The following is a 20082-nucleotide window of genomic DNA, read 5'->3' as shown; positions in this document are numbered from 1 at the left end:
TTCTCTTGTGGGCATTTAGTGCTATAAATTTCCCTCTACACACTGCTTTAAATGTGTCCCAGAGATTCTGGTATGTTGTATCTTTGTTCTCACTGGTTTCAAAGAACATCTTTATTTCTGCCTTCATTTCATTATGTATGCAGTAGTCATTTAGGAGCAGGTTGTTCAGTTTCCATGTAGTTGAGCGGTTTTGAGTTTCTTAATCCTGAGTTCTAGTTTGATTGCACTGTGGTCTGAGAGACAGTTTGTTATAATTTCTGTTCTTTTATATTTGCTGAGGAGTGCTTTACTTCCAACTATGTGGTCAATTTTGGAATAAGTGCGATGTGGTGCTGAGAAAAATGTATATTCTGTTGATTTGGGGTGGAGAATTCTGTAGATGTCTATTAGGTCTGCTTGGTGCAGAGCTGAGTTCAATTCCTGGATATCGTTGTTAACTTTCTGTCTCGTTGATCTGTCTAATGTTGACAGTGGGGTGTTAAAGTCTCCCATTATCATTGTGTGGGAGTCTAAGTCTCTTTGTAAGTCTCTAAGGACTTGCTTTATGAATCTGGGTGTTCCAGTATTGAGTGCATATATATTTAGGATAGTTAGCTTTTGTTGTTGAATTGATCCCTTTACCATTATGTAATCACCTTGTCTCTTTTGATCTTTGTTGGTTTAAAGTCTGTTTTATCAGAGACTAGGGTTGCAACCCCTGTCTTTTTTTGTTTTCCATTTGCTTTGTAGATCTTCCTCCATCCCTTTATTTTGAGCCTATGTGCATATACACTTTTAGTTGCTATATATCCCTAATGTATTGGCCTATATATCAATATGAAATGTCCTTATTTAGTAATAATCCTTGGTTGAAGTCAATTTTGTCTGGTATTAATATAGCCATTCCCACTTTATTATGCTGCTTGCATAGTACATATTTTTATTTGTTTTACTTTCAATCAATTTATGTCTTTGTATTTAAAGCACTTCCCTCATAGATGGCATATAGTTGAGTCTTGTTTTGCTATCCAATCTAAAGTCTGTTCCTTTTAATTGGAAAGTTTATTCCACTTCTATTTAATGTAATTATTGAAATGCTTGGATTTAGGTCTTCTATTTTGCTCTCTGCCTTCTATTTGTCTGTTTTTGTCCCTCCTTTCTTCTTTTGTGTTGCTCGAATATATTTTTACTATTCCATATTAATTCCTCAGTAGGACTTTGGCTATACCACTTTCCTTTTTACAAGTGTAAATATGCATGCTTAACTTATCATGAGTTAATCATAGTTAATATTGTACTATTTCATGTAAAATATAGAAATCTTTCAATGGTATAATTCCATAAACTTTTCATTCTTGGTGCTATGTTGCAATATATATCTATATATGCTTTAAACCCCAAAATACAGTATTATAAGTTTTGCTTGAGTTACATGTACTTTTTAATTAGAAGAAAAAGTATGCATAGTATTTTATATTTATGCACATATTTATCATTTCCAGTGCTCATTATTCTCTTCTGTGGATTCAGGTAACTAGCATAATTTCTCATTAGGCTGAAAATATTCCTTCAGTGTTTCTTGTAGTATGGATTCCCTGACGATCAGTTTTTATTCACTTGAATCAAGTCCTGTTTTCATTTTCATTTTTTTTGGTTCTGCTAGATATAGAATTCTGGGTTACTAGGTTTTGTCATTTAACACTTACAAGATGACTTTTCATTGTCTCCTGGTATACACTGCTTATGATGAAAAATCAGGTGTCATTCATATTCTTGGTCCTCTGCATGTAATATGATAATTTTTCTTCCTGCTTTCAAGATTTTATCTCTGGAATCCAGCTGTCCAACTATCATATGTCTAGACATAGTGGTTTTTTTCTTTAATTCTGTTTGAAATTCATTGAGCATTTTGGATCTGAAAGTTTATTTCTTTCACACATTTGGAGAGGTTTGAGCATTATCTCTTCAAATAATTTTTTCTGACCCTATGTCTTTTCCTCACCTTTTGGAACTCCAATTACATCAATGTCAGACTGCTTGACACTGTTTCACAAGACTGAGTCTCTCTGTTTCTTTTTCTTTAACCTTTTTCTTTCCATTTTTCAGATCAGATTATTTCTATTGATCTATTTTCAAATTCATTTGCTCTTTCTTTCATTTTTAATCTTCTGCTAAACCCTTCCAGTAAAATTTTCATTTCAATTATTTATCTTTCAGCTCCAGAACTTTCATTTAATTCCTTTTTACAGTTATTTGCCTGCTGAGATGCTCCTTTCTATTCATTCATTGTGAGTACTTTAAGTTCTTAAATGGATTTATAATAGCTGCTTTTAGAATTTGTCTGCTAATTGCAACACCTGGGTCATCTAAGGGTCAGTTTCTACTGACTTAATATCTTCATTATGACTCATACTTTCCTATTTCTTCAAATGCCTAGTGAGTTTTAAAATTTTACACTGGACATCTGGATGATACATTGCAAAGTGTCTGGATTCTGTGATACTCCTCTAAAGAGCACTGATTTTTGTTCTGGTTGGAAGATAACTTGCCTGGCCTCTTCAAATTGTCAGCCCTCCAGTAAGCAGAAGCTGAAATCTCATCTCAGTTCTTTTGACTTCCAGTAGGATTTTCTTTTCTGGTCAGACTCACTGGGGTCCCCCTATGTGTATAGTTTAGTGGTCAATCAAGAATCTGAGAAGAGTTTATACACAAATAATAAGATTTGCCCCTTCTCAGTCTCCTCCTCTTTTAGGTTTTCATTCATAACTTTCCAGCTTCCCTACCAGAACAGAACTCTCTTCTGATACTCCAGGCTATGAGGACTGAAGAATACCCTCAGAATCTTAATTTCAGCTACTGTATTTTTCAGTTCTACAATTTTCATTTGATTTTTTTTTTTTTTTTGACACAGGATCTCATTCTGTCACCCAGGCTAAAGTGCAGTGGCATGATAATGGCTCACTGCAGCCTTAACCTCCTGGGCTCAAGTGATCCTCCTGCCTCAGCCTCCAGCATAGCTAGGACTACAGGCACATGCCACCACATCTGACTAATATATATATATTTTTTGTAGAGATGGGATCTCTCTATGTTGCCCAGGCTTGTCTTGAACTCCTAGCCTCAAAGCAATCTCCCTGCCTTAGCCTTCCAAAGTGCTGGGATTAGAGGCATGAGTCACTGTACCCAGTCCATTTGATTTTTAAAATAGATACTAGTATTCTGATGAAATTCTTCATCTTTCCTGTCTTCTTGATCATATTAATATTAATCATAATTTTAAAGTACCTATTTTATACATTCAGAATCTAGATTACTGTGGATCTGTTTCTGTTGTCTACTTTTCTCCTATATTTCTGGCCGTTTTTTCATTTCCTAGTATGCTTGGTAACTTTGGGTTGAAAGCCAAAATTTTTAATGAAAAATTTTAAGAGCTCTCAAGAAAGGATTGAATTGTCTTCTGGAAGGCAGATGGAATACAAGTCAATCACTTTGCTCTAGGTGAAATAGGTTTTATTAATAGTATTTGTGAGGGCTACTCAACTTCTCGTTCATCCTTATTCCTACAGTATAGTCCTGAGGCCTAGGGTATAGCCTATCAGGGGTCCCAGTGGAAAGCCTGGAGTGTTTCCCATGACTCCTACCATTTGCTGTATCCTGAACTCTGACATTTGTTTCCTTGTATCACAAGATCACCAGAATCTTTGCATAGTTCACTGGCCTTTTAGAAGCTGCTTCCCATTTAGTTTCTTGGCATCTCATCCTGAATGCAGGTAGCTTAGCAGTAGGCAAATGTTTCAGTAAGAAATGACAGAAAGATTTTTAGGATTTCTTCTCTGTGATTCCCTCCCTCTGGAATATGGGCCCTTCAACTCCTACCATGTCTCCCAAGCTCAGTGAGACCGTGGAAAGCCTACGCCTCTGATTTTTCTTCAGCTTCTATTATCTCTGAGAACTGGCAAATGACTCAAGGTGGGGAAACTAAGGTGAATGAGGGACTCATAATTTCCTTCCCCCTCGCGTCTTAACCTATTATGTATTTTCTACTTGGTTGTTTGATGATGACTTCAAACCAACTTTTAATAATTTCCTAGATTTAATAAGTATTTTTGGTAGTAGAATTAGACCAATACTATCTATTATAAGCAGACAAAAAAATTCTCCTTGTTAACCAGTTTCAGAGGAACTTCTTGCTAAATTTTAAGTGTACTTGGTACACTCAAAACAACCAAAAAGTATTTTCAATGATCTTCTTGTGGTATTCATGAAATAAATGAACCAAACGTATCCACTTCCCAGGGACAGCCAGGCACATAAGCCATCAGAGCCATCATAACCAGTACTAACTGGTTTCCACATCAGCAGTCTCAGCAGAAAAGTTAATTGGTTGACAAAACTGAGAATCAGTTTTACTACCTTTAGGCTATTCAATATCAAAAAATTCTCGAAAGAGCACCAAGGAAAATCTTTTATTACTCATTGACCTTACTAATACCAATATAAATTTCTTTAACTTCAACATGGTGGCTTCCATTGTTTATATTTATATGTACTTTTGATCTGAGTTTGAGTCTGTTTAAGAGATTCGCATTAAAATCTTTGTATTGGCCAGACACAGTGGATCATACCTGTGATTCCAGAGCTTTAGGAGGCTGAGGCAGGAGGATCACTTGAGGCCAGGAGTTCAAGACCAACCTGGGTAACATAGCAAGACCCCCACCTCCACATACAAAAAAATAAAAGTAGTCAGGTTGGTGGCATGCACCTGTAGTCCTAGCTACTTGGAAGGCTGAGGGGCAGAAGGATTGCTTGTGCCCAGGAGTTCGAAGCTTCAGTGAGCCATGATTGCATTGATTGCAACAGAATAAGACCCTGTCCCTAATAAAAATAAATAAATTTTAATTTATATTTATATGAGTTGGTTAGCACTATTATATGTAAGAACCAATAAAACTACTACTTAGTCTTTGAAAAATTCATAAACAAAAAATTATTATTTTACTAGTAAACTTTAAAGTAGAAAGCATAATTATATAATGGAGGATGTAGTAACTGACAGCCAATAACCTGAAATCTCAACTGGCTTTATCCTTTATTACCCAGTCTAAACAATATTGCAATCTTCTTAATGTTTTTTATATCTTTATAATATAAAAATATATAATATATACTACAAAAAGGACAAGATCCCCCATCTCTTTTGTGCAATCAGTACACAGCCCTTTTTAAAAGGGCACACATACACCTGTGTGTATGTGGGGGTGTGTGTATATACCAATATACATAATAACCAATTCTTTTTCATATAATCTCTTAATAAGTAATCTACATGTCTAACAGAAGCACTTACTTCATGCTAGTTCCTTCTAATTTGGTCTGTACCAAAATTGCTCAGAACTTATGGTAATATATTCAACAAAGGACTCAGAACCCACGGTGATGAATTATCTATTGGCCCTTTAATAAAAGGTGTACTTTCCCAACTAAAAAGTATGTGTATGGCATGTACATTTTAGTATCACTGATGAAGACTGAAAGGAGGGAACCAAAAAAGGAGACAGAAAGCAGAGAAAAGTGAAATAATGCTTCAAAAGAGGTTTTTTGTTTTGTTTTTGTTTTTGGTAGACTCACCCCATGTGGTTGTCTTGAGGATTTTACCATCCATCTGAATGCTGGATCGTGGTGGTTTCTGGTAGGCCTTGTTGATTACAGTCTCCTTTGCTGGGTCAAATATTTTGAATGAGGGAGAGACATAGAGTGTTTCTACAGAGGCCTGGTTATGGAAAGTAGAATCTGACTTTGATATCCTTAAGCTGGGGCTGATAAACTCCTGTTTACTTGACGACCAACATGCTGGTAAAATTGTCAATGTTTTAAGACCTTCTGCAGCTGATTGCTTTTCTAAAGGTGTTTCCAAGAGGTTTTCTGTTACAGTATTTGTAAGGGTACCATCTGATCTCTTGTCCAAATTCACATCTGTTTGCCCAGATGGACTATTTTCTGAGACAGTAGGCACAGCATCTATAAAATAACAAATAAGAACTATAATAAAAAAAACTAAAAATACTCTATTTCAAATCTGTTGCAATTTTAATAAATAGGATTTCTTAATGTCATAACAGAATTCTTTCCTATTTAGCCCTTCTGCTTTTTTACTATGCTTCTATATTCTGCCTATTTAAAGTACACCCAAGCTATAATTGACGCCTTAGTCATTTTGGTAGCTGCCTTCTCCCTCTCTCCTCAGTGAAGCACAAAGCAAGGAAAGCTTCAAATAACTTGTCTTTAAATATTTCTCCCTTCACCCACTTATCTGTCGCTGAAACCACCATATTTTTAGTACTTTCCAACTTTCATCTTTTTTACAAGATAAACTAGGGAAAATATGCCACATCATACTGGTCTATCCTTACAGAACCCTCAGCTACCAAAAAAAAAAAAGCTTTCTCCCCCAAAATAAAGAATGTATTCTTCCACACAGTTTCTATATACAAGGCACATTAAAGAAACTCAATACTTTAGGTAGAAGCTTAATTTTAATAAATGCTTTGTCTATATGGAAGAAAGGAAACAATCTTTCAGAGATGTTCTGACAATTAGTAAAATGCAACTTCCACTGGGTTGGAGATCTTTGTCCATTCCAGTGGTTAGTATCACCGAAGTACCTAGAATAGTCCCTAGAATATAACAGACAATATTTATTACAAATAGAAGACAACGAAGGAATTTTAAGAAACTGAAACTTCAGGTGGGCCTGGTCTAGGAATGTCTATTGAATCTATACGTCATAGACCTGGTCCAAGTTTCTAGATGCAAATTGCTAGGAACACTCTTAGTGCCAGGGCTTGCTCTGCAACAGCTCCATCTGAACGGGGACATGAAAAGAAAGACCGTTATTTTTATGAGGTTGTGTTCATGAAATGAGAAGCATAATGAGGTAGAAGAGGGTCAAAGGAAGAGGTTATCTTTTGAAGCTCCCAAAGGGACACAAAAATTGTGTGATTCACTATCGAGTGATTATACATCACGATGTATGTCACAAAATACTTCAGAATGCACATTTATATGCTATCCTCATCACTTTTGGGCTCTGCGTTATTAAAGAAGAGAAACTTTTCTTTGTCTCTAAAAACCTTCCTTTTCATTTTCATCTGCAGTTGGAGGTTAGCCTTAGCAAAAAAGCTGCTGGTATGTACCACAGAATTAGACAGTTCAAGAAATTTATATTGCTATCTTCACCAGAAATTCTATTTTTCCTCCATCCTCTCATCTTTTAAAATTCAATTCAAATATCACTTTCTCTTTAAAGCTTGCCCTGACCCTTTTCTTTCCTCACCCTATCCTATTATTGCCTATCTTCACATGTCCTGTTTGAAGCTCTGTGAGTAATTATAACACTTCATATCTCATTTATTACAAGTCTTGTCCCCTACTTGACAAAAGTCTCCTTGAGGAGACCTTACAAGGAGTCATCTTCGTGTCCCAGCACCTAACAGTGACATTCCCAGAGGACAGTTTCAATGAATGCTCACTGGGTGCAAGGGAAACTGAAGTACAAAGATGAAAGAAAAAGTAACGCCTTCATTTTTCTAAACTGAATATAGTTTAACTGCTTAATAATGATGAAAGGAAATAGGTAGATGAAAAGAACCTCTCCTAAAATATTCCTAATTTGCATATGACTGAAATATATTTAGATGATTGAAAGTCTGTTAAAAATACTAATATAAGCCAGGCACAGTGCCTATAGTCCCAGCTACTGGGAGGCTGAGGTGGGAAAATCACTTGAGCCCAGGAGTTCGAGATCAGCCTGGGCAACATCGTGAGACTCCATTTCTATGCAAAAAAAAAAAAAACAACAACAACAACAAAAAAACCCAAACTAATATATTCCTAGTAGAATACTAGATTACTAGATTTATGGTATTTCAAAGTGACTTTGCATATCACCACATTTATATCAAAGCATTCATTAAAAGTGAATTTTAGTTAAATATTTTTCCACTGACTTTCATTTTACATCTGAGAAAAACAGGACAAAAATGTTTTGCTCTATATGTAACAAGAACATCTTAAAATTTAGTAATATTAAACTAGGACATTTCAGAATGACTAGATCTTTCTGATGAAAATATTCACAACACTTAATCTAAATCTCAAAATTGGGATGCATAAAGTTGTCTGTATGGCTGCCATTTTAAGGTTTGGAAAAAAGTTTAAAATGAAACAAATGAACAAATCCTTAAAATTCAATGAAGCAAACCAGACAGAAGTCATTCCATTTCTATCAACCCCCTTTCCCAATAGCTGAGGAAGAACAGGCTGCAATCTTTTGGTTGCTTGGTTTTTTGCTAAAGTTGCTAACTTTTTAAATGGAATCAAATACTCAGACCTAGAAGAAGCCAAATGAAAAATAATGATTTGAAATGCATAGTACATTATTTCAAAGAGAAAAATGTTTACTTACACAGAAAGCTAAAGAGTCTTGAAGATTCTAGAAAGCAAGTTGTACCAGGTTTCTCTTCCATCAGCCTTTGTCCACCTCTGCTGTCTATGCAATGCGTCAAATTATTCCTCTCCAATTGAATTACTACTTTATAGTTTATATTTGAAAATCCTTCAAAAACTGCCTCTTGTGTCAGTGAGAAAGTACAAATTCCTTGGGTTTCAAAGGCCCTCCATTGCTTACTTTCTATTGCTGCTCAACAGGAAACAAACCCTCAGTCAGGCCATTCTCCCTGTCACTCCATATGCCATGAGCATTTAGGTCCATTTAGCTTCATTCTCCATGTTAACGCAGGGCTCTTGACCATCACCACTGATTCCCCACCCTGCACTCCAACACTGGAATACCCTCCTCTTCTCTGCCTATTTAAATCCTTTTAAACCCTACTATTCCTTAAATACTACTTCTAGAAGCGATTTCCAATCATGCCTACCACTCTATCTTAATCCTTCCCTTCTCTGAGGTAATATTTCTATAAACTCATTTTTCACTTTATTATATGCTATTTGGTGCCTATCACATATCATATTAAGTTCCTGCATTTTGACTTTATAACCTGCATCATGCTTTTGCATATAGGAGGTGTCAAATGTTTGTTAACTTTAACTATGTCTTAATTTATAAATTATTTAATATCAACTTTATATGTTGATTTTGTGTATAACAATGTATACTGTATTTGAAGCCTACAAATAGGAATGGTCCATCAAGAAATAATTGTTAGTACCCACTGTTTACACTGGACTGTATTAGATGCAGGACATATGCATAAGTGGAAGTCACAATTCCTATCATCAATGAACGAATGTCAATGAACAACGAATTCCTATTGTCAATGAACAAAGTATGGATTATGTATATATAGATAGAGACATATACAAACTTGTGTAAATGTATATATATACACACAGGTATCTGTATGATAAACACATAAAAATAACTAATAATATAAGTTACCAGTTCAATTTCACAGTGTCTAAAAAATTATAGCTTTCTAATAAATGAGTGAACAGGAATATACTTGCTCAACAGCAGTTTGAACATGTTTTAGTTTGGATACCCCAAAAGGCAGACTTGGATGCAAGTAATTTGGCCAGTGATTTAAAGAAGCACAAATGAGGGACCGGGAAAGTTAAAACAAAGAAGGGACAAAAGTCAATAAAGAGTATATTAACAAGCAAGTTACTGTTGTGGGAAAATGAGGGCCACTCCTGTTGGGTTGCCTCAGAACTGTTCTCCCAGGGATGAGAAGGTGGAATATTTTTTCAATAACTCTTACTATGACTGGTTGAGGGTTGACTCTGGGCATTAAATCCCTGCAACTTCCAGGCTGCCCTGCACTTAGGATGAACAAGTCTAAGGGCTCTGGAGAAAGCTCCTGGGTAGAGAAGAAGAGAGATGCAGGTACTTTCAGTGTAAATGGGAACTGGTCACCGAGGCTGCAGCAGTACTCAGAGGAAGGCCAAGAGAGTATAGGGTGGGGCATCAATAGTACTAGCTACAAGATATAATCACCCTCCCCTCCTTTCTCAAAACCCACTGAAATGACAGAAGTGGAATAAAAAGGCATCAACCAGAGGGGAAATAGAACAGAAGAGAAGAGAAGACAACAAAAGATAAGAAATGTCAACAAATTTTGTGAGAAGGAAAAGTTTGTGGAGGATTAGAAGCAGCAAAACCTAAATGCCTGTAGAGGGGAAATCCAATCTGATGGAAACCAGTTCTCACAACATAACTCCAGAAAGTTTTAGAAATTGGGGACTGGGTATCTTAGAGGTCTGAGAACTTTGTAGCTTTGTTTTGGGGAAAGCATCTTCATTCAAAGATAGTTGTATCTTGTTAGGTAGAAAAAGAGGGTTGTTTTTGTTGCTTGGAAATTTAAATATGTGTAGAATGTGTATGATGCTGAGTAGGCAATGGATGGGCTGTGCAGCTACTGAGCTGCTGTGTCAGCTTCATACTCAAACCCTTCTATACTCTTGCTTTGTGATACTGGAGCTGGGACACTACATACCACGTTCATACTTTGCCAGTTAGCTTTTTGTTAGGTGCTGCCAACAAGAGGTGCTAGAGGTAGATGGGAAGGTTAGAGTAGGAAGAGAGGACTTGCTCCTTCCTGTTTGTTCCCCGCTCCTGACTGCAACACCCTTGCAACGCTTCTCCACTCCATCAGTGGGGAAGATGGAAAGAATGTGTTCTTGCCAGTTTGCATTTTTCCAACACGTGTAGAAGCAGCCTTATCATACTCTCTTAACATTAGCACCCGTCAACCAGCACCCCCTCCTAAGAGGCCTGGTCAGCACCCCACAGAGCCCCTTCTCCAAGTTTCTAAATTTGAATAACTCCTCCAGCGTTAGGGCGGGTGACTTATCCCTGCAGTTGCTACCTTCATGATATCCTGGTACAAACTGAGTGTCCCTTATTGGAATTGCTTGGGACCAGAAGTGTTTTAGATTTTGGACTTTTTCAGACTTTGGAATATCTGCATTATACTACCAGCTGACCATACCTAATCTGAAAATTCAAAATCTGAAATGCTCCAACTAGCATTTCTTTGAGCATGACGTTTCAGCATTATGTAGTGCTAAAAAAAATTTTGGATTTTGGATTTTCCGATTAGATGTGCTTAACCTATACTCTTTTTTTGCCCTTTCTGTTTTTAATACTTAATATTTTTGTATTAAATTCTCTCTATTGTATCATATTTTTGTGATAATGGCAGAGTAGTTTCAAGTGGACCAACTCTCCTGTAGATAACAGCCAGAAAATTAAAAAATATATAGAAACCAATAACCTGAAGGCATAGGAGGGGGACCAAAAGTAGGCAGAAACTAGAGAGGGAGAAGAGTTAGAAGGCAGAGAACGCTGGGGAAGTTTGCTGTTTTTCCAACTTGCTGCCTTGAATCCAGCCAGCTCTACAGTGGTTGGCTAAAAGTGGGCTAAAACCATAGTCTTAACTGACTTATAAGAACCAGAAAACAAGATTTGGAGCTACCACAGCACTAGAAAGGGGAGAAATCTGGTGAAAACAAAACAAAACAAAACTACAGAGAAAACCATACCTGCTATCATTATAGTCAAACTGCTGATAATCAAACATAAAAATGAAAATCTTGAAAGTACCCAGAGAAAGATGACCCATTCTATATAAGGGAAGAATGAGATCAATGATGACTGACTTCTCATCAGAAACAACAGAGGCTAGAAGATAGCAGAATGACATCATTTTTTTAATGCTTAAAAAAAAAACTGTCAATGCAGAATTCTATATCCAGCAACAATATTCTTTAAAATTGAAGGCAAAAATCAAAACATTGTAAGATAAACAAAAACTAAGAGAATGAATTGCCAGTAGAAAAAACTATAACAAGAATTGCTAATGGAAGTACTTCGGGTTGAAGACAAAGTATACCAAATGGAAAGTTGGATCTTTGGGAAGAAATAAAGAGTTCTAAAAATGGAAAATATATAGGTGAATGTAAAAGACTGTTTTTACTCTTATTTTTTTAAAATACAATATATGTAACTCTTTTAAAAAAAGTAACAATTTGTGTGGGGTGTTATAACAAATGTAAATATAATTTAAATGACTATAGCAGCAGTCCCCAAGCTTTTTGGCACCAGGGACTGCTTTTGTGGAAGACAATTTTTCCACAGAACAGGGTGTGGGGGGGATGGTTTGGGGATGAAACTGTTTTACCTCAGATCATGTGGCATTAGATTCTCATAAGGAGTGTGCAACCTAGAGCCCTCGCTTTACAGTTCACAATAGGGTGCTCCTATGAGAATCTAATGCCGCTGCTGATCGGACAGGAGGCAGACCTCAGGCGGCAATGCTAACTCACTTGCTTCTCACCTCCTGCTGTGTGGCCCAGTTCCTAACAGGTCACATACTGCTACCAGTCCATGGGCCGGGGCTGGGGACCCCTGGACTATAGCATAAATGATGAGATGGTAAATAGACCTATATGGTTGCAATATTCTTATATTTTATATGCAATGGTGACATGATGTTAACTCTAAATAGACTGTGAATACCTAAAGGTGTATAATTTAATCCCTTGGTATAACTACCAAGGCTAATAGATAAAGTGGAATTCTAAAAATTATTGACTTAGCTCAAAAGAAGGAAGGTAGGTAGGAACAGAGGAACAAAACACCAATGAAACAAGGAGAAAGTAATAGAAAAATAGTAGTTGTAAAGCCAACCATTTCAATAACCACAGTAAATGCAATTAACAGGCACAAATTTTCAGACTGGATAAAAAAGATCTAATTATATACTGTATACAAGAGACACCCTATAAGGACAACATTGCAAATGGGTTGAAAGTAAATGCTTTATAAAGGTATACCATGGAACGATAAGTATAAGAAAGCTGAGTGGCTATATTAACATTAGATAAAATACACTTTAAGACCAGGGGTATTCGTAGAGATAAAAAGGGATATTTCATAATGACAAAAGGGCCAATCATCTGGCAGATACAAACATAAATGTATATATGCCTTAGAACAGTGCTTTAAAATACATGAAGCAAAATCTGACGGAATTAAAGAACTAGCTAGGCGCAGTGGCTCATGCCTGTAATCCCAGCATTTTGGGAGGCCAAAGCAGGTGGATCGCTTGAGCCCAGGAATTTGAGAACAGTCTGGGCAACATAGAGAGACCTCGCCTCAAAAACAAAACAACAACAACAACAAAAAACACCTCGAGAATTAAAGAAAGAACTAGCCAAATCCAACTAAGTCGTATTTAGAGAGTTTAACACCCTTCACTCAGTGATGGATAAAACAAGTAGACAAAATATCAGCGGGATTTAGAAGACTTAACATCAACTACCTCGACCTAATAGACATTTATAAAGCTCCTATGGCAGAAAACACATTTTCTTTGCAAGTGTGCAAGTACCCATGGTCTATTCACTGAGATGGTCCATGTGCTGGACTAAATCTCAATAAGCTTTAAAAGCCCAAAGCCTTCTATTAGGTTCTCTGGACACAATGGAATTGAATGTAGAAATAACAATGTACTTAGCAGAAACTCCTAAATATTTGGAAATTTAGAAAACATACTTCAAATACCCATGAGTCAAAGAAGAAATTTATACATTTTAAGCATGTACAGTTTATTGAATGGTAACCATACCTCAGTAAAGCTGCTAACCTCATAGCTGGTGTATTTTTTGGTCTCCTGACCAGATTCTGACATATATAATGCTTTAGGAAAATTATTGCTGTATCTTTAATTGCAATTCTCTGGGGTTGGGAGATAATAGAAATAAGAAAACCAGGAGACCAGTGAAATAATTCAGATTGTAAGATTAATTTAATACCAAAATAATACCAAAATAAGCAACTACAAATTCAGGCATTGTGTTAGGTTTAGAGGTATAAAGATGTGTGAGAGATTCAAACAAGTGATATCTGAACCAAGCTGAAAGCATGAGGAAAAAGTCAAGCAGGAGAAGAAGGACACAAAGATGTCCAAGTAAAGGGAACAATTTCAGCAAAGAAATGAAGGCTGTACACAATGTGCTGTGTGGTAGTGGCCGGGCAGGTACAAAGCATTCAGGATTAGGAGTGCACAGTGCACACAGAGAGCAGAGGAGCTCAATCTGGAGACATAGACGGAACCAGGGCTGGCAGACGTTTTGACAGACAGGATTGATGAGAAAGAATGAAATTGAAATCTTAAGACAATTTCTTTGAAACTCATTCCTCTTCAGATGCCTCCAACGAACTTTGCTGGCTCTCCTCCTATCTGTCTAGGCAATCTTCTCAACATTCTTCCTGGCCCTGTTTCCTGTGAAATGTAAACACTGTCTGTCCTTGACTTTCCTCTTCTGCCTCTACAATCTCCCAGGGTGATGTCATTTATTATTATACTTAGACTAGATCTAGACGGTCACCTGTCGACAAGTAATTCACACATTTTAATCCTGAACCCTGACCTCTGCTGATTTTTAGCCCTAAATATCTACCTATTTATCTGTTCAGGGAAGTCTTATCATCCTCCAGCCTCCTCATCCTTGGGTGTTTGCTTTACCTCTGTTAATATGACCAGCAGCTTCCCAGTCATTCAGGTTATTTTGGAACTATGGTTGTTACCACAGCCTCTAAGAGGTCTCTCCAGCTTGCCCCCTCAGGCCACTCTACACAGCCCAGTCAGAGTGACCTTTCTAAAATGAAAATCAGATGTTATTTCTCCCCAATACTTCTTCAAATTATTTAACATGGGTTACAAGGCTCCGCATAAATTAGTCCCTATTTACCTCTCTTGCCTCATCTTGTGCTACTATTCTAAAGCTGTATGATCCAGCTATACTTCTTTCAGTCTTCAAATTCTATGCTCCCCTTCAGCACTAAGCCTTTACCTGTGCTGATCTTTTTGCCTGAAATGTTCCTTGTCTCTTTATATCGAACTGATTTTCAGCTTCCAGATTCATGTCCCTTAAAAAAACATACATTTCCATGCCTCTGTGTTTTTGCTCATGCTGTTCCCTCAGCCTAGAATATCCTCTTCTTCACCCTTCTTTTCCATCAAAAATGATTTCATTCTTCAAGGCCTCATGCAAACACTACCTCCTTAGTGAAATTTTCTATCCTTCAAGTTAAAATGAATCCATTTTCTCTGCTATTACATAGTACAGTGTGAATACTCACATTTTCCATTGATTTCATTATTTCAAATATTCATTTGTCAAATATTTATTGAGTACAAGGACGTCTTAGATACTATTATAAGCTCTGGAAATACAGGGGTAAACAAAGTTATTATTTATAACTTCTTATATGTTTATAGAGCCATCACCTATAGGGTACTGCAAACCCCTCAGGTCACAGATTCTATTCAACTTGTTCAACCCACAGGCAACTAGCAGAGTATACCTGTAGTCACTTGATAAGTGTGTGTTCAATGAATCATAAGCTGGATGATTTGGTCATTAAAAGAGATTCAACTATAGAGAAAGGAGAGGTCTTTACTTAGTCCCTTTGATCCCAGAGATCAAGTGACTTGCTCAGGATCACACAATGATTAAAGAGCAGAACTAGAACTAGAATCCCAGATTCCCAAATCCCAAATCAATGTTATTTACTAGGGGAATAAAAGAAGGAATAGAGAAGTATGGGAGAACCAGCTGCACCAGGTTTTTTCTTTACTAACAATTCTAACAGCTTGATGTGTACGTGTTCATAACTGTAAAGCGACTCAATTTCCCCTTGGGCTCACTCCATTTGTCCCTGGTGCTGCTCCTGGAGGTGCAGGACCATGGGAATGGGAATGGAGTTGAGTCAGCACACAGCTGGCCTGTGTATCTGTGCTGCTTGCCTTCTCCCAGGAAGACAGCTTTGGGTAGATGCTTTCTTGAATATATATAATGCAGCATTTGTGGAAACTTTTCTGAAGTCCACAAGAACTTGAGGAGATTTGATGGAGAGCTGCAATGAATACTGTCATTTTTTTTCTTTTTAAGGGGTTGGGGGCAGGGTCTCATTCTGTTACCCAGGCTGGAGTGCAGTGGTGCGATCGTGGCTTACTGCAGCCTGGCCAGGCTCCCACCTCAGCCTCCCAAGTAGCTGAGGACCACAGGCACATGCCACCACATCTAATGTTTTTTTAATTAGTTGTAGAGACGAGGTCTTGCTATGTTGCCCAGGTAGTCTTGAACTCCTGGGCTCAAGTGATCTACCCTCCTCAGCCTTCAAAAGTGCTGGGATTACTGGCAAGAGCCACCACACCCAGCTGAATACTGTCTTTGTATGTTTGAACACAAACATGTAAATGTATACTCTGTAAACACTAAACCGATTGTTTCATGAGGTCTTTCCAACATTTGCTGGGAGAGAATTTCTCTGAATTCCACTGAAAAGACAGAAGAGTACAGGTGAATTAATGTGGTTGACTTGCTTTATCTGCCTTCTCATTTTCTTTCCATTTGAACCTGAATGTCAAAGAGCTTTGTTCTCGAGGATCTACCCACCTGACTCCTAGACAGGAAGCCCAGTATTGAATTACGAGACTACACCCAGTATTCTTTATCATACAGTGCTTTTATACCTGCCAATATACCTGACTGATGCAAAATGGGACTTTGACACATGAGTCTCATTAAAGCTGGCTTGATTATTCTTGACAGTTATCTTTTAGGTATCCTTTAGTTTATTCCCTATGTAAGACATCAGGCTGCAAATTTAAATACAGACTATCATGAAAATGACTGAAGTAGGAAAAAACAACAAAACACCTCCATGCTTTGAGCCGAAGGACAAAAGAGAATAGCTAAGCTGTTAAAGTAACTAAGAATACTTTTGCCAGTTTGCAGATGACGATGAAATCTGTTGAAAGAGAACTTCAGATTTGCTTCTGAGTTAAGAGATTTTGTGTGCAGACAGGAACATTCCACCCTGCTACCTCTTTTTCATTTTGCAATAATCCCATTGCATTGTTTCAGGTGTTACAATCAGTGTATATTATTTTGTATTCATTATTGTGAATCTAGTAGTGGGGTTATATTCCAACAGAGTTATTGCTATGATCTTGCCCTTGTTCTGATACATACTATCCAATTACAGCTACAAAGCAGAGAGCTGGCAAGCAGGACAAAAGATGGATGCCAAAATATGTCTTTCTGTAGTTTAAAAATGTGTAACTGAAGGAGCTTCTACTTTAGTAATTAAGTCAACAGAGGAAATAGGACCTGAAGGTAATAATAAGGCCATTTTGCTAAGAGGCCACAGTTATAAATTATTAATATAGAGGAGTGATTTAAATTGCTTATTAAATTTATTGGTTTAAAAGACAAACCACTAAGTTAAAATAAACATTGAATGTGCAACTTAAATAACATGCTTGACATGAAAATTTTAATATATTTTTTCTTACAGTACATGCATAAAACCTAAATAATCATAAGAAGTTGGAATAGCTATAATCTCCCTATGATTGTGTGGATGTGTGCGTACACAGCTGTAGGTCCTGAGAATTTTATATATCATTACATATAATTGTAGTGTATATTATACTTAAGTATTAAGAAAACATAGTTTTAAAACACAGCCATGAAATATGGCAAGCATCATTTACTACCACTTCAATATAAACTTGAAATAATGGCTTAATTTCTCATGGACAAATACAGATTTGGACATATGCAAAGGTGCTTTTTTTCATGTAACTTGCTTCTTCTATAAAGGTGCTTTTTAAAAAAATTAAGTGGTCAGCTAAAGACTTTCATGCCATTAAAATGGATTACAATGAATGGATTATAAAACAGGTAGAGGGTGCTCATTAAATTTTAAACCATAGTTAAGATTCCACCAATTACAAAAACCATAATTTCTCTCAATAGATTATAGTTATAAAAATGAAAGCCGAAATGTCTTTGTGAAGCTGGTGATCTTTATCTATTGCGGTGTTTCCTGTGTTTCTGCTAGCGAGAGTTTCAACGGAGCCCGGTCTCTGGCATGTGAATGGTCTCCCTGCTCTATAAAGCATGCCAGGCTGAACAAGATGAGCAGGTGCCTGAGGGCACAAGAGTATATGGCCATCAGGCCAACCCTTAAAATGACAATAAAACCCTACAGGTGATTATAGAAGAGTAAAAATTTAAGCTAAATTGGGTCAGAGGTTTAATTCTGATGTGAATTAAATATATGAGATGCTTGAAAAGTTGCCTGGCACACAGCAAACTCTATTTAGTCATGGTTATTGGTATCATGAAACAGTCTGAAGAAGTGAGATTACAGGAAGTTCCTGCCATGGCCCTAACTGGAAGTGGATGGGAATGTCAACAAACCAGGTGCTCTCCCTTCCCCATTGATACTCCTGTATTTATGATCTGCAAGCACAATGCATTCTCTTGAACCTGCCAATTCTCGGAAGGGGGGTATTGAGATCAGGAGAACTGGTATACTATGTAAATATGACAGTGATATGAAGAACTACAACTCTCAGACATATTCCCTATTAGATATACAGGCCACTAATACACTTTTAAACTTCGACACAGAGTAAAAATCACGTCTGTCTGCAACACTGAAACAAGCCTTTAAATATCACTTAGATCATAAATTCAGATGAAGTATTATTTCTTGTGAAACATAAATGTTCTATTATTCAAAATAAGCAAAAAAGACACCTATTAAAACTTTAAACATTACCGTATACCAGAGAACATGCCCCTTTTGAAACACCTTACTGAATACCTAAGATGGCAAATACCATTTCTCTTCTTCTAGACAGAGGCAGTTGTATGGTCCTTGTTCTTAAAGTTCTTTGCTTATATTTTTTATAATATGACTTATAGGACTGTACTATAATTTATCTACTAATGTTCCTGTTACTCTTTTTATTCCCATGCCTTCCACATATCTTCATTCATGCAACAAATATTTTTGAGGACAGATCATGTACTACAAACGTGCCCAAGAATACAAAAGCCAGAATAATTAGGCCAGTGAAGCCTTTAAACCTTAAAATTATTAAGCACAGAAGATAAAATAACTACAGATATGCTTAATGTAGTTAGAGAAATAAAGTATTTCTGAAAGATGTGCAAGGTGTAAGAGATTATAAAAGCAGGCCAGGTGTGGTGGCTTATACCTGTAATCCTAACACTTTGGGAGGCTGAGGCAGGTGGATCATGAGGTCAGGAGTTCAAGACCAGCCTGGTCAACATGGTGAAACCCCGTCTCTACCAAAAATACAAAAATTGGCCAGGCATGGTGGCGCATGCTTGTAATCCCAGCTACTCAGGAAGCTGAGGCAGGAGAATTGCTTGAACCCAGGAGGCGAAGGTTGCAGTGAGCCAAGATCATGCCACTGCACTCCAGCCTGGGCGACAGAGCAAGACTGTCTCAAAGAGAAACCAAAACCAAAACCAAAAAAACAAAACCAAGCAGATTTAACAAAGATCCAAATAGAACTTCTAAAAATGAAAAATAACTGAAATTTTAAAATAAATTGGTGAACAAGAGCTGGGAGAATTCACCACCACCAGACCTGTCTTACAAGAAATGCTAAAGGGAGTTATTTAGTTTGAAACAAAAAAGACAGTCACATGAAAGAAAAAAAAAAAAAGAAAGAAATTGGAAGGTATAAAACCCACTGGCAAAATTAAGTACATGGACAAGCCAGAATACTCTAATGCTGTAACTGTGTTGTGAAATCCACTTCTAACTCTAGTATGAATCCCCAAAGACAAATCTATCAAAGACAATAATAGCTATTGCTACCTGCTAAGAGATGGGTAATATAAAATATGTAAATTGACACAAATAAAAGTCAAAATGTGGAGGGGATAAAGTTAAAGCATAGAAGGTTTTTTTTTTTTCATTTTTTTCTTTGTTTCTGTTATTTTCTTTGTGATCTAAAATAAGTTGTCATCTCTTTAAAATAACTTGTTATATCTATAAGATGGTTTTTTTTTTTTTTTTTTTGGTAAGCCTTATGGTATAGATTCACTTAAAATGAAAAGCAAGGAATAAAATGATACAACCAGAGAATAGCAACAGCAATGTGTTAAGAGACAGGCAATATAAAAATATGTAAATTAAGTTAAAATATAGGGGTGGGATGGAGTTAAAGTGTAGTTTAT

The 20082-nt window shown here is 36.7% G+C and overlaps 1 protein-coding gene across 1 annotated transcript in view; it reads right to left on the bottom strand.

Annotated features, from left to right (window-relative positions):
• ENTHD1 (ENTH domain containing 1) overlaps positions 1-20082 on the bottom strand; it is a 142236-nt gene that overhangs the window by 25255 nt on the left and 96899 nt on the right. Inside the window, exon 6 of the mRNA XM_011964184.1 lies at positions 5608-5997. Coding sequence (XP_011819574.1) covers positions 5608-5997 — 390 coding nt within the window. The remainder of the gene's footprint in view (positions 1-5607; positions 5998-20082) is intronic.

Source organism: Colobus angolensis, unplaced genomic scaffold, assembly GCF_000951035.1.
Source record: "Colobus angolensis palliatus isolate OR3802 unplaced genomic scaffold, Cang.pa_1.0 Scaffold65, whole genome shotgun sequence".
NCBI classification, from domain to species: domain Eukaryota; kingdom Metazoa; phylum Chordata; class Mammalia; order Primates; family Cercopithecidae; genus Colobus; species Colobus angolensis.
This window is presented reverse-complemented; position numbering and strand designations above follow the sequence as displayed.